The sequence below is a fragment of the Dipodomys merriami genome, unplaced genomic scaffold (genome assembly GCF_024711535.1).
Source record: "Dipodomys merriami isolate MVZ:Mamm:240054 unplaced genomic scaffold, mDipMer1.0.p SCAF_13, whole genome shotgun sequence".
Taxonomy (NCBI): domain Eukaryota; kingdom Metazoa; phylum Chordata; class Mammalia; order Rodentia; family Heteromyidae; genus Dipodomys; species Dipodomys merriami.
The window spans coordinates 20,802,944-20,818,276 of record NW_027202604.1 but is presented as its reverse complement, the minus strand read 5'-3'; the positions used below and the strand labels follow the sequence as shown (position 1 = coordinate 20,818,276).

The following is a 15,333-nucleotide window of genomic DNA, read 5'->3' as shown; positions in this document are numbered from 1 at the left end:
GCCAAAAAACCTAATAAATTTTGAAGTAGTGTTGAAATTCAAAATTGGAAAACATGCACATTTTTCTGGGAGTCTTGAAAGCAAGGGCACATACCCCTGTATTTCACAGCCTGTTTGGTATTTGACATTTTAACTTGTTTCTTACTGTGAGTTTGGATTCATGTGAAGAAATAGACTGAGCAGGATTTTACTCTTCAGGGATGGTTTTAATAAAGTGAGGATGAGATTGTTTTCATTTTTAAATAGGATCATTTTTATTATTTGAAAGCTGATCTTTTCTGCAGTCAGACTGGTATTAGTTAACTTCTTATGGTTCCCTGAGAAGGCCTATAAATAACAACCATTTGTTTGGTCTCATCATGACTCACATTTGCAAACTGAGGAATGTTCCAGTGGAAGTTGCAGGGTGACAAACCAATCTACTAACTAGTTCAGCTAGTCATCAAAACAAGTCACTAGAAATCAGGGAAATGAAAGGCTTTGAATGGGTCAGATTATCCTGTATCTAATTTGGCACGTATAAATTTGGGCTATAAATAATGCAACTTCACTTTATATCTCCAACTTGAATGGCCCCATAATAAACTCAGGTGACATATATGTGTACAGCGGTGACACAGAACAATGAGAATATTGTGATTACAATGCAATTCATCATGTACACATTCCAGTGGCTTTCTCTGTGTTCCAATGAGTTATTCACCAAAATTGGAAGACATGTAGTTTGCCTTTGCAATTAATACGTGAGTGCATAAATTAATCTGAAATATAATTTGAGCCATTTAAGAACATTTAACACGGAGTGAGACACTGTGTTGAGGCATTAGTTTTCATAGGAATTGATGTGCCTAGTTCAGGAATCCAAACTAGAGCTAGTGAGCCAACTGAGTGGTCACCTTAGCTGAGAAAGATGTCAGTTGTCACTGGCCCAAGAATACCAGCCAACTGTTTTCAGCTTTCAAGGGAAATCAGAAATTACAACTGGAATATGTAATTTTCCTTATTTCAAAAACACAATATTGGTAAGTAGGGCAAATATTTTAGGAAGCTATAAACCAAACAGAGCAGTGTAAGAACTGGACTTAACCTTCACGATACCACCTGGTACATTTCATCATTTGATAAGAAATGAGCTACAGTTCTGCAGATGTCTGCAGAATTTCTCTAACACAGCCCATCCACTTTAGTAGCCTGTCCGGAATGGCAGGGCTTCTCCTCCAGTCACAGCAATCAAGGTGGCTGTCACTTCTGAAATGGACAAGTTCCTCCTGCTACAGATTTGATTAGAGGGTGTCAGCCTACAAGGTTCCCATCACTTCAAAACATGTCTTTCAGGCCTGATGGGATTGGAACAGTGACTGTTGAAGAAAAGGAACGCTTTGAAGAAATCAAGGAGAGACTCCGAGTTCTGTTGGAAAATCAGATTACTCATTTTAGGTAAGGATCTGGGGTCTAGGGGCATATGTGGAGGGTGAGAACTGGGGGAGGAGGGCAGGGGACACAAACCAAGGATTTCAGTTTCCCAAACCTCTAAATCTATCAGAGATACATGAAACCATTAGAAAAAGTTGAATACAAAAGGCAAGCCCCACTGGTCAGGGTTCTGCAACAGCTAGCCTACTTCAGATTCATAGGTGCATTTCATTTCAGTCTTTGTGTGAGCTGCCTCTGGTTATCAGGGCAAGTTTAATGCTATGCTTTTGGATCAGAGCCCCTGAAATAGGCACTTAAAACAGGTCTTTATAATAGCTCCTATTTATTAAACAGTTTCACTATGGCAGGTTTTTTTTCCTATAGGACTGGAGACTGGGGGAGGAAATCTATTAACTCATGTTTTATATCTCAGAACCTGGTAAGCTTAGATAGGTGAAGGCTGCTCTGTACTGTGGACAGTGTTTTGAAGGGCTCAGCACACCCTAAAACAATCACTGCAAATGACAGTGGCACCCAACATATTGTTCTTTGTCTCACCCAAATCTTCCTTTTCCATGGAGTGAGATTTTTGACAAACAATGCCTTCTTGTTTCTATACTATATGTAAGAAAAAAACTACAACCAATAGCAGGAGATTCAATAACAATGAAAAATGCAAACTAGGAAGGACAATTCTCAGGATCATGAATGTGTTCTAACTGTATTACTCTAGTTCATGCATTTATACCATGGGGCTTACAAAACTGTATTTTAGTTTTAGTCTTTTTTTTTAGTTCTGGGCTCTATAATAATATGTAAGGTAACATTAGCACGAACTAATGAGTCTTCTTCACAATAGAAATCTAAACAGAGCCGTATGTCATCACTTGAAGTATTCTTTTCTGTTGCAGACATTTGCAGAGTCCTTCTTTAGTCATTATTCACACATACACATATATATATTATATACACACATATAGGGTGTGAATTCAGATTAACATAACACAATGTGACAAAATAAAAAGCATTTTCCGCTCCTCGGCAAGAGTTGCTATAGGAATCTGATTGCAGCATATTTCCTGCTAAAAAGTAATCAATTTGGGCAACCTAAAGAATTTCTTTCTTTCTTTTTTTTTAGGTATTGCTTTCCATTTGGTCGGCCGGAAGGTGCTTTAAAAGCTACTCTCTCACTCTTGGAAAGGGTAAGAATAAAAGCAAAAGGCCAAGGAAGAGCTAGATATGCCATGATTATAAAGAAATATTGTAATCGAATGACCTAGTTTGTCATTTTCAAAGGATATGTTTGCCATTTATCAAATACCATTATAAAAGTAAGAAAAGACATTTTATCTCAAGACATCCAAAAAGATCTTTATGGCCCTTCCCTGATTTGTGAATGGACTTTGCCCTCCGTGCTGCGCATAGCTTTTCTTTTCTTTGCTTTTTCGGTTTTCTTTCTCACTGTGGCACTTTGTAAGAACTCATTTCAAACTTGAAGTAGTAGAGAAGTAGAAATGAATAATAATGCACGGTTTAAACTTTCTTAATCATCCCTTTTCCTTCTTTCTGCCGGAAGGTTTTGATGAAAGATATTGTTACCCCAGTGCCACAAGAGGAAGTAAAAACAGTCATCCGCAAATGCCTAGAGCAGGCTGCTCTGGTCAACTACTCACGCCTCTCTGAGTATGCCAAAATCGAAGGTAAGGCTCCCATTGTCCCAGTTTTTAATTGGCATTGATATATCTCCCTGGGAAAGTCTCTGTCTTTTCTGATGGGCAACAGAAAACAGTGCTGTATCTGAGTATTTTAAGCTAAAACCTGAAAGCACTTGAAATGTGGAACCTTCCTTGGCCTTGACTGAGAGATAAATGAACGAAAAGACCAACAGAAGCTCAGGAGACAGCCTTTGTAAGGGCAGATTATCGACTAAGGGGTGTGATGATGAAGATTCTTCGGAGGGTTTATGTTGCCCCTAAATTTCTGCTCTGTGGCTGATGCTTACCTATGAAGGAATTTGGTAATAATCAAACACTTCCTTGAAGAAGTGGGAGAAGAAGCAGTCTGATTGATGGCTGCTGCTGATAGCATTGGAAATATTTTTAAAAAGAAAGAAAAAGACTTGAGTGATACAACATCAAGGCACTGCTTACCTCTTTCTTGTCTCTTTGGGAGTATTTGAAATTTGGTGTCAGGTTAGTGTCAAGCCCTCTCTGGGGGCTCCAACTTAGCTTTAGAGCTCATTCAGTCTTGCTAGTATAGACCTAGGGATTCTTATAATTTCTGTCTTCTGGAGTTTTAGGGAGGAGGTCACTGGTGACACCACATAATCCCCAAATGGTACTTTGAATAAACTCTATTTGAGAGGGTCTGGTTCTCGGGGGCCTATTCATAAGCAAAGGTATTAATGACTTTTCATTGTTACCCTGTTGGCTGCTGTAGGGTGATTTGAAAACCACACCCAACTTGACCCAGTGGTGTAAGTGTATAAATGTGGAAGTTATGTGTGTAAAACCTGGTGTGTCCGCATTCTGGAATTTGACATTCTCTCACACACAAAACACACCACACCCAACTACAATCAACAAATGCACATGGCCTACCTCAGGACATGCCTGAGGAAGGAAAAACAAAACTAACCAACCACCTAGACTCCCTCACTTAGCCTGACAAAGTCCTTGTTTCCTTAGAAAATTAGGTGAAGATCATGTCAAATGTGCAGCATTCTGTGCATTACATTTCTTCCTCCTCCTCTCAATTTTGTCTATCTGACAATGCAAATTGTGTACCAGTGGTAATGAATTCATTGTTATGCATCCAGGGAGAAACACTTAAGAATTGGGCACTAAAAGGATGTTTATCAACTCTTGACTTGGTAATGAGTGACAAAAATAGAGGAACAAGAAGATTGTTAAAGGGCTGTAAGCAGCAAATCATTGTTCTAGCATTTACCATCCCAGGACATAAAGATTGGTTTGATTGGGTAAAGTGAACCAGGTTCCTAATTATTCTAGGCAAAGCCAGAGATGGGATGGAATCAAGAAATGTTCAGTTGCCACGGTTGCTGCCTCAGAGCTCTTGGTTTAGTTCTTAGTAGTCTTTTGGTAAGATCTGCTCTCTTCTTTCAGATAAATAAACCCAATAACAAACTTTAAGATCTGTAAGTAAAAATGCATTCATTTCCAAAGTAGATCAGCTGGTCTGTAATTTCCTTTTGTGCCTCAATTCTTCTTGGTTGTGTTAATTATCTTTTGCACTGTGACTTTTAGGTCTGGGGATTCTTTGAAGAAACCAATCCTTTTTTTTTTTTTTTTCCAACTCTTTTCAGAGAAGTACCTCATTCCACACTACCTGCTCTCTTCTGCTTCTCTCCTTCCTTGTCCGTGATTGGCTCAGCCACTTTTTTTGCTGTGACCTCTGCAAAAGTGGCTGAGACACCAATTTCAAAGCATGCTGGGATTGTTAATTCAAACAACCCAACATCCTCTGGCTGCATGTATTGGGTTTTCTTTCATGAACATAGTCCACCATGGGCTGGGATATTACAGCTTTAAAGATATTACTACCAGACAGCTTTCTTTCACAAGGCTCTGATCCTACCTCAGAAAAGAAATGTGCCTTTTTTTTTTTTTTACATTTATACCACTCTGTAAGCATTAAGCTCTTAGTTACCTGAGAATTTTGGAAAGACGTTGTAGTAATATTGCTGGAGACTATGTTTATGAAGAAATACCTCAAGAGCCTTAGATACTAAAGTCTGAAATCCTTAGTATCTTGGAGCCTTAAATCAGTAAAATCCTGTTTCCCTTTATTCATGATGTTTTTTGGTCATTGTATTCTTACCAACAACTCTAAAGAGACGTGTAAAATCATGGTCACAATCTCTCTCGTGACTCACGGCATGCTGAATGGTTAATCCAGTAGATCTCAAATTTTGAAACTCCTTTTCCTTTTATCCTGTGTTTATCCCAAAATACTCTGTGGCTATTTTTCCCTTGAGCTAATGTAACGTTTTCCTCTAACCTATGACCTTTAACCTCTTTACCTCTGACCTAAGCCTCTTGCATGCCCAAATCCTCTTTTATAGGGAAAAAGAGAGAAATGTATGAGCATCCTGTCTTCTGCTTGGCCTCCCAAGTGATGGATTTAACCATTCGTGAGTACCTACCACCTCCTCGCCATGCTGTCTTCACTCTTTCTGTTTACATTATTTCAAGAAAATCCTGATCCAAACCAACTCACTCTCCTTGCTTCAAGTTTTTTAGCATTGGCTTGTCTGTTGGTTCTGTCTGTGAAACCCAGTGTGAGAAGTCCAGTCACTTTTTATCAGCCTAAAACAGGTTAGACAATTAAGCCATTTGTTTGTGATAAACTCAGATGTGTCTGTAAGTTTTTCAGTTATTCTCTGTCTGTGACCTGAATGCATTTTTACTTTGCTTGTGTGTAACCCTAATTTGTAAAGTGCTTGTCACTGGTACACAATAAAAAGGTAGCAGCTAGGTTGGGGGAAAATGCAGATAAAAGGACATTTGGGGCAAAGTCATAGCTTCTTTTCCGTGATTAAGATGTCAAGCTTTTATGGGTATGAGATCACACTCCGTGGTCCATTCTTTGTAAAAATTCAAATAAAATAATAAAAATAAAAATAATTAGATCTTACATGCCTCCTATCTATTCTCTCTCAAGCTGGGAAGTGCTTCCTTGTTCTCTCTGGAGATTTTGCCTTGTCCTTGTCCTCTGAGCTCTGGCTAGAACATATGACTTAATTGTCATTTGAACAGTTCATGTATGTTTCATAGCTTGATTTCACATTAAACTTAATTTTACTAATTTTCTATTTGTGCAGCATTTTCCACCTCTGTGAAGGAGCCTTTTTTTGCTGGCCCCCACACTTTGGGGCGGTGGGAACGCAAGGGCAACTTTTCTTTCCAATATCATGTATCACGCATAAGTTGGGGGGCATTTTGGTCCACTTGCTCATTAATCTTGCATATGTGTTCTTGTTTCTCTCTCTCTTCTCTCCTTGTTGTGCTCTCTCTTTCAAATAGAGAATCAGAAGGATGCAGGTGAACCAATTGTATATGCCTTATCAATTATCAGGACTGTTGAGTTATATTCAGTTTTATGGTTTGTTTTTGTTTTCGTTTTAGTAGCTCCTTAAGGTGTGTACTCCCAGAGAGCAATGTGGAGTTGCAATGATACTTAAGGAGTTAATTTGTGCTGTCTAAATACATCTCATGCCCATTCAACGGTGACCTTTATAGAGCAGAATTTCCATAAAGGCATAAGCTTTGAAGGAACAGAATTCTGGTTGCTAAACAGCTTCATTTCATCTTTGGTTTTAGGATCCAGTGAATTGGCCTCATGTGTATTTTTTTTCCTTTAAAAAAAGGAAAGTTACTGAACCAAATAAATCTTCCCTTTTTTTTTGTTTTTCATTTCTTTTCTCTGTTTTCTGCCTTATGGAGAAGTTTGTGTTCTTTGATGAATGTGTATTGGACAGAGAGGAAGAAGCTGTGTCCATGTTGTTAAACTTGTGTGTATTACACGATGAAACAAGAAGCACAGGGTGGCTGAGCAGGGGCTGTTGTTAGTGGTTTCATAATAAGAAAGTTCTCAGGCTTTGAAAATGCTCTTGATGTTTGGTCCTGAGACTTCCAAGCTGATGTTAAGGAGAGCCACAACTTCACAACATTAAGACATGTGTAGGATGTTGGTTGTTGTCTTTAAGATACAAAGGATTTCCCCCATATTAAACGTATTTACAAACAACTCAAAGCATTTTGGGGCACATGCCAAGCAGTAGGTTATGAATAGTTGAAGACCTGCAAACCTATGCTCATGACACATGTATCTTTCTCTCCCTGATAGGGAAGATATTCATTCATTTAGACAAGGGCTTTTTGGCAACTTGCCTTATAGCAGGAAGTGATAAAAGGCAGAGACTATAAAAAGGGGAAACAACTATTAGCCCTAGGGAACCTCTGTACATATGAGTATATCATAAATTCAGTGTGCTACAATACCTCTTGCTTGAGTCATGGGTTGGAGGGATGGACATTGTCAGCAAACCAAGGTGATAAGGCTTAAATTGCACCTGGAGAGAGATGAATTGAAATCTGTTGAGGGGAGTAGGTTTGAAGATTGAAGAGACATTCTAGGTAGAATAACATGTGCAAATATCTAGCACCATGTAGCTAACAAAAAAATAATAACTCGTATCTGTTTATAGAAAATGCTTATTTCATGTGCAGTTTATCATATGCCAGGTATGAGTCTACATGCTTAGCATGTATTAGCTCATTGAACTCTCAGCATCCCTTATGGTGTCACTCCATCTTACAGATAAGCAAACTAAGGCACAGAAAGTTTTACAACACACTCCCAGAAGCCTAAGTGGTGAACTAGAATCTGAACTCAGGCCCAAACCACATTTTTATGTGCTCTCTAATTAAATATGGATGCAAAGCATTCACAATGTGGCAGTCATGAGTGATTAAGGATGCAGGGAGCAAGATCCCAAAGGCCTTTGAAAATGCCATAATGAGACAGTGTCTTGCAGGGCATGATAATGCATGCCTCTAGTCCCAGTACTCAGCAGGTAAGAGGAGGAGCCCACACTGGGCTTGCCTCAGCTACAAAAGCAAGACTCTACCTCAATGACAGACAGACAGACAGAGGGGCGGGCGGGCGGGCGGGCGGGCGGGTGGACAGATGGACGGTTGGAACTGGGGCTAAACTCAAGTGGTGAAGCACTTGCTTAGCATATGAGAGGCTCTGGATTCAATTCTCATCAACAAAACAATGTCCAGCAGACATTGGTCTCACCTGCAAGGGTGACAGGGCCATCAAAAGCTCCTTAAATAAGAAGGTGGCATATGCTTGGCATTTACACAGCAGAGAAACATCACATCAGCATAGAGAAAGGACACAAATCACAAGTCACACAGAAAGGACTGAAGATAAGGAATGCAGTACACTGGATTATAAATGGAAGTTCACAGCAGATAAGGCTTTGAAGCTTGGGATATTTGAGGCATTTTCTAAGCAACACACGACAGCACGATGATCACAATAACTTCCAACCTTTGAATACATTTTTGCCTTAGCCTAGCCCTCACCTTGCACTTTCCTTAAGGAATAGAGCACAGATAGATGCATGGATGACTTTGTACAGCCAAGTGTATGGCGGTGACAGGGAACTGCTAGGGTTACAGGTACAAATTGAGGATAGAATGAGGTCTTTAGTCAGGCTGTGCTTTGAGTGTCTTCGGGATGTTGCAGATGACTTTCTAGGGGACTTATACTCGCTATCTGGTGGCATTATTAGAAATTAACTGTTAACTTTTGTTGCAGTAGCTCAAAGGGTGGGGGAAGATGCAAAAGACTGCTAGTCTATGAGAGAAAAGCTGTGATCTTGCAAATGAATGCTATTATTTGAAATGCAACTCCATTTAAACTATCACGTTTTGAACCGAGCAAGCTCCGAGGAAGTCTTCACTACTATTGCTGTTTTGCTTCAGTTCTTGGCTAAATACTTGCATAATTTTCTGAGCATCATAACGATTCCACTGGAATTTGAAATAAAACAAGTTTTTTTTTCCTCTGAACATGCCAATATGTCCAATTTGAAAAATTGGGCAGATAATTTATAGATAGAGAGATAGAAAAAATAGATGATTGAGATAGAATTAAAAGACAGGTTAAAATTAAAAGTATATATACATATGTTTATATAAACATATATATGCATTAATGGTGAATGGATGGACAAGCAAACAAATAGATTTATGGGTAGTTAGCCAACCCTGAAGCCTGGCAGTCTTCAAAGGACTTGAGGTTCTGACTGAACGTTTACTCTAGTCCTATAAAGAAGGCTTTATTATTGTGTCATTTATAAATGAGGGAGCTGAAATTTAGGAGGATGTGACTTTTTCCAAGCAAAAGTTGATCTCAGGTCTGTCTGACTTGAAACACCTGTCTCTTTCCAACATGAAGACATTCCAGATAAATTTGATGGGCACTTGGAGAGTATCCATTTATGTTGTGGCTAATGTCAAAACTACCCACAGCTTTTAATATAGGAAAGGCTATAGAACAACAGAGCAGGCTCTTCTGAGGCCAGAGCATTACCAAAATCTTAACGTGAAATCTTCCATGAGAGCAGATGAGATTCCCTGAGATTCCCAAAGAACTAAGGACTTCTTTCCTCTCCATTGACAGAAACTTACTAAAGCAGGTCAAATCTATCCACAGGACATCCAAACAGATTCTGCAGTGTGTAAGTTCTATATATTTTGCTGTCCCCAGTCACATTTCCCTCAAGTCTAAGGCCTGTTGGAGCAGTCAGAGACACACGCAGGATACTCACCAGTATAGCCACATGCTCACACACTCATAATGTAAAGCTACCCACCTTGGTATCTTACCAGGAGACCAATGAGGGTAAATCCTATTCCTGTAAGATATAGGTCATTCAAAGATGAGGGGCCTCCCTACCTGTCTTAAATATAAGGAACTAAATCTCTCTCTCTCTCTCTCTCTCTCTCTCTCTCTTTTATTTACCATTTTTGTTTTCAAACTAAATTATTCTGTGGTATAGTACCTCATTTATATTTATAAAAGTAGTGAGCAAGGAAAAACATTTTTGAAAGATTGTCACGGAAGGAAGGAATATGTTGAAAGGGGAAGAGGATTTTAAAAAAATACACCATAAAGCCAAATGCTGCTAGCTCAAGCCTATTATCCTGGCTACTTGGGAGGCTGAAATCTAGAGGATCATTGTTTAAAGCCATCTCAGGCAGAAAAGTCCATGAGAAATATGAAATATGAAATTATTCTTTTGTGCACAGAAATCCTGAAGTAGAAAGTTAATAATAAAGCTAGATAAGAGTGGTACACAGATGTAATACCAGTATTCAAAAGGCAGAGTCCATAGGTTCAAGGACATCGTAAGTTCAAATTACATCATAAGACCCTGCTCAAAAAAAATACATAGATTAAAGGAAAAGAAAGTTGTTTAGCAACTTTCTCAGGGTTAAACCACAGAGTCACAGACTCTGTTTTAATGTTGAGCCATTGTAATTCCTTAGCCTACACTTTCAATTTTAAAACTATGAAATGCTGTGATTGTTAGTGATAAAATTATAAGATCCTAAGTCTCAAATAATCAGATAATAAAAATATAAAATTATTCAGTATTTCCATATCTTCAGGAAACCACCTGATAATTCTTGACTAATCAAAACGGCAATCATAATGTTGAGTGCTAGTCTCATACATCGGCCTTCATATGGTACTGCGAGCCACAGGATGTGGAGAGAAAGTTTGCTAAGGGAAGCTGCTGCACGTACAAGGACAATTGTTATACATTATCTTATCCATCCAGAATTACACTCACTTTTCATAGGAACAACTGCTCAGTCCCAATTGTTATAAAAACATCTATTCCTTGTGGGTATTACTTACTTTCATTTACCTAAATTATTTTAAACTGTCTTAAGTATTTTTGAAGTTAAGACACCTAAAGTTATTCTCTGACTTGAGTTTTCAGCTATGATGTTTACAATCAGCATCTCAGCTTAGTACATTGAGTAAGAAGTAAATTTGCTGTGTAACTGAAAAACCCAGAGAATTTTCTTTTCTTTTCTTTCTTTCTTTCTTTTTTTTTTTTTTTTTTTTTTTTTTTTTTGTCAGTCATGGGGCTTGGTTCACTCTGGGCTGCTCACTGTCCCTCAGCTCTTCAGCTCAAGGCTAGTACTCTACCACTTGAGCCACAGCACCACTTCCGGTTTTCTGGTGGTTTATTGGAGATCAGAGTCTCATGGACTTTCCTGTTTAGCCCACTTTGAACCGCAATCCTCTGATCTCAGCCTCCTTAGTAGCTAGTAGCTAGGATTATAGGATTATGAACTACCAGTGCCTGGCTCCAGAGTATTTTCTTTTCCATAAAAGCACTGCATTGGTAAGAACTTCCTTCCACCAATATTTGAGTACCTGCCTAGGGCCAGGCAATATTCTAGACCCTAAAAACATGGAATCCGATGGGCAAGGGCAGGGAGTGGGGGAGAGGCAGATGATGGACATGTAAGTTGCTCTTACTATGGGTTGCAGGTGACCAGATAAAGCTTTTATCCAAGGAATTGTGCCTTTGTTAGGAAGGCCCTCTCTTATTAAGGCATATGATCACATTATTCCTTTTCTTTGTTTTTGTTTTTGTTTTTATTAGCAGTACTGATAGTTTTAGTTCCAGGGCAGGCACTCTACCACTGAGACACATTTCCAACTATGACAGCTTCACTCTTATTATGAAGGCATCTATCAGAAGGGTTTGTTTTTGTTTGTTTGTTTGTTTGTTGTTTTTTTGGGGGGGTCCGGTCGTGGGGCCTGAACTCTGGGCCTGGGCGCTGTCCCTCAGCTCTTCAGCTCAAGGCTAGCACTCTACCACTTGAGCCACAGCACCACTTCCGGCTTTTTTTCTTTTTGCTTATGTGATGCTGAGGAATCGAACCCAGGGCCTCAGGCATGCAAGGCAAGCGCTCTACCACTGAGCCAACTTCCCAGCCCCTCTATCAGAAGTTTTTAAGTAACAGCATAGCAAGTTCAGATGTGTATTTCTAGAAGATCCCAGAATGGTGCACAGAGGAGAATGAACTGAACTAGAGAGGAGGAAACAGACTAAAGGCTAGTTTGGAGGCTTTACCCTGGTAGAGATAATGAAGGTTGAGTTATATGTCTATCTCCTTAGCAAAATGGTAGGCATGTTATCTAGTGCAGTGAGAAATCAAAGTCAGAAATATTTTGCAGGTAGAATGGAAGGCTGTGCCATCTTCATCCTTTAGGGAAGGAGAGAAAGGTGAAATCAATAAAAAGAGTAGAAAAAATACATATTCACCTATCAGTCGTTGTCAAGATGGAGTCCAAAGGCAATCTACTGAAGGAAATTCCTGGAGACTAAAGGGGATTAAGTATATGCAATAGGCCACATCTCTAAAGAACTCGCATTGAGTTTTAACCTGGAAGTCTTTGGTCCATGCTGCCTCCATTCTATAGAAGAAAAGCACCCCAAGAAACATGCTTCTGCCTAGTTTCCTGTTCCTCCTCAGGTTTCTATTCACTCCCACCTCAAACCTCAGCAAATTTCTACAGGCTCACTATTTTCAGCAATCACGTATACAAACACTGGCATCTTCAACAACATATTAATGGCTGGAGCTTGGTAATAAGTGGGCTTTTCATCATTCATATCCATCTCTCATGTGATATTTCAGGGACTGGCAGTTTGCTCACTGGAACCAGAGATGGTCAGATTATTTAAGGGCTAATTGGAGTCTCTCTCTCTCTCTCTTTCTCTCTCTTGGATGCTTCTCTTCCTTGGCTTCACTGAGCATTCAGAGGAATTCTCTTTTTGTTTTTCTGCAGTTACATTTAACACACACTCTTTCTCTCTCCCTCCTCCCCCCCCCCTCTGTCTCTCTGTCTCTTTCTCTCTCTCTCTTTGGAAGCCAAGCAGATTTAATTGTGTAAACATGAGCAATGGTAATTGGGTAAATGAAGTTGGAAACCAAGGTATGATGTTTTTGTTTTGCTCTGTGAGGATTTTTTTTTTAAAGGAAGTTTGTTTTTCTATGGTGGCAAACCTCACTGTCAGAATTCTGGACAGGCAGTTGGCAGGAGGGAATTTGTTGATGAATTCCTCATCAAGACCCATTGAGCTGAAATACATATCGGCTGCCTCATGGGTTATGGATGAACCCCAGGGTGCCTCATGGTTTTATTAACTATGAGACCAAGTGTTTCCAGTCATTCATTCAGTTACCTGAAAAGAACCGTGAGGATATGTGACAGAGATGTACCTAAATTCAGGGAATACTGTCCACACAAAAAATAAGTCATAATAATGTAAAACATGGAGTAGTGTTTGTTTTAATAGCAATCAGTTCTTAGCGTTAAATACTATCATTTAAGATTTAATATTTTTCCAAATTCTATTTACATACACTCTTTCCTGAACAACTTAAAAGGAACGGGTAAAGATTTTATTTAGTCTTATGTTCCAAACATTGAGGTGGTCCAGCGAGAAAAAAAATCCCATCAGGTCTCGCTTTTGAATAACTGGCTTTGGCAGAATATTATACTGATCTACATTTTCACTCCCCTTTTTTTCTATTAATGTCACTAGAATTCCATTTCCTATATGCCTGCCGTAAAATTAATTTTCCCAGTTGAGAATTCAAGCAAACCAAGAAGCATGCTTGGCAGCAGATTATGTCCCTCTCGCCATACAGATTGCTTTATAAACAAGAACTATTAGAGAAGAGCAGGTTAAAGATTAGTGAGATACTTGTCCCAGCTAGCAAACTGTGGGAACTGCCTGTGTTCAGTGCCTGTGTGGATAGGGAGGCCATTGTTATGGGATGTTTGCAGTGCTGATATTGTAAACCACATGACAGATGGGTCAAGTGCTGATTACGGTATTCTAACATTTGGAATAGCAAGTAACATATTTGATAAGCTGGCAAGTTTTTATATATGATTCAACCCACAATATAAAAGCCATGAGAATTCCAAATTGAAAATAATTAAATGAGCTGGAAACAATCAGATACCACACATTTTTTCCCCCAAATGACAGATTTTGACATGTTGAAATTCCACAAAGGGAGCAAGAATATTTCCTAGCTCACTTGAACTAATAACAGCCCTTCATCTGCTTTTGGAAAGTAATTAATTCCAGCCTTCTCACAATGAGGAGGTAGCAGTAAACATTTGGAGGCATCTTGGGCTTGATGGAGAGCTTGCTCATACCTTGCTTGCTTTAGTCTTGTCAACAATCCTATTAAGTACAGAGAAAAGATACTGATTTTCTCAATTTATAGTAAACTCAAAAATGCAGGAAGGAGGTGGAGCTGTGGCTCAAGTGGTAGCTAGCCTTGAGCTGAAGAGCTGAGGGACAACGCTCAGGCCCAGAGTTCAAGCCCTGCGACCAACTAAAAAAAAAAGAATGCAGGAAGCTTGTTGCCATTGGCTCACACCTGTACTCCTAATTACTCTGGAGGCTAGGAGCTGAGGATCTTTGAAGCCAAGTCAAGCAGGAAAATCCTTGAGATGCTTTTCTCCAGTTAACCACCCAAAAAAGCCAGAAATGGAGCTGTGGCTTAAGTGTAGAACATCAGCCTTGAGCAAAAAAGCTAAGGGATAGAGAATCCAGGCCCTGAGTTCAAACTCGAGTACTGAAAAAAAGAATACAAATGTACTCATTACCTTGCTCATGTGCTTGTAACCCCTCTGTACAGTATTTTCACAATAAAAAAAAAAAAACTTATTTAAAAAGAAAAGAATGCAGCCAGGTGCCAGTGGCTCACTCCTGTAATCCTAGCTACTCAGGAGGCTGAGATCTGAGGATCATGGTTCAAAGCCAGCCCAAGCAGGAAAGTCCATGAGACTCTTACCTCTAATAAACCACTAGAAAACTAGAAGTGGAGCTATGGCTCAAGTGGTAGAGCGCTCGCCTTGAGCTGAAGAGCACAGGGATAGTGCCCAAGCCCAGAGTTCAAGCCCCACAACTGACAAAAAAAAAAAAAAAAAAAGAATGCAGAGGGCTAAATATTAGGTGTAAGATTACCTGGGAAAGCAACTGGTTTGTGGAGGAAACCCACACTTTCCGCTGTGACTGCATGCCATCCTGTTTCTGGTTATGTGAAAGGCAGAGCAGGTATTAACATGTAGTTGTTCTGCATGGTACAAAAGCGCATCTTTGGGTCAGTGATGCTGACCCCATCATTCACATATATCCATCCAGAGAGAGCACAGAGTATTTTTATTCAGCTTCTGAGTGTCTGGATAGGGTTAGTATTGGAGATGCTGGTTAGAGTCCTTGTCAAATCATGTCATATCTCTATAATGTTGAAGGAGCACCAAGAA

General features: G+C 39.5%; 1 protein-coding gene across 7 annotated transcripts in view; it reads left to right on the top strand.

Moving 5' to 3' along the window:
• Cadps (calcium dependent secretion activator) overlaps nt 1–15,333 on the top strand; it is a 446,274-nt gene that overhangs the window by 327,882 nt on the left and 103,059 nt on the right. For 4 of the 7 annotated variants that reach the window (XM_070018866.1, XM_070018867.1, XM_070018863.1 and 1 more), the window contains exons 14-18: nt 1,336–1,437; nt 2,552–2,615; nt 2,990–3,113; nt 5,498–5,566; nt 6,459–6,476. In XM_070018866.1, coding sequence (XP_069874967.1) covers nt 1,336–1,437; nt 2,552–2,615; nt 2,990–3,113; nt 5,498–5,566; nt 6,459–6,476 — 377 coding nt within the window. The remainder of the gene's footprint in view (nt 1–1,335; nt 1,438–2,551; nt 2,616–2,989; nt 3,114–5,497; nt 5,567–6,458; nt 6,477–15,333) is intronic. The other 3 variants (XM_070018868.1, XM_070018865.1, XM_070018864.1) reach the window with 2 other exon arrangements.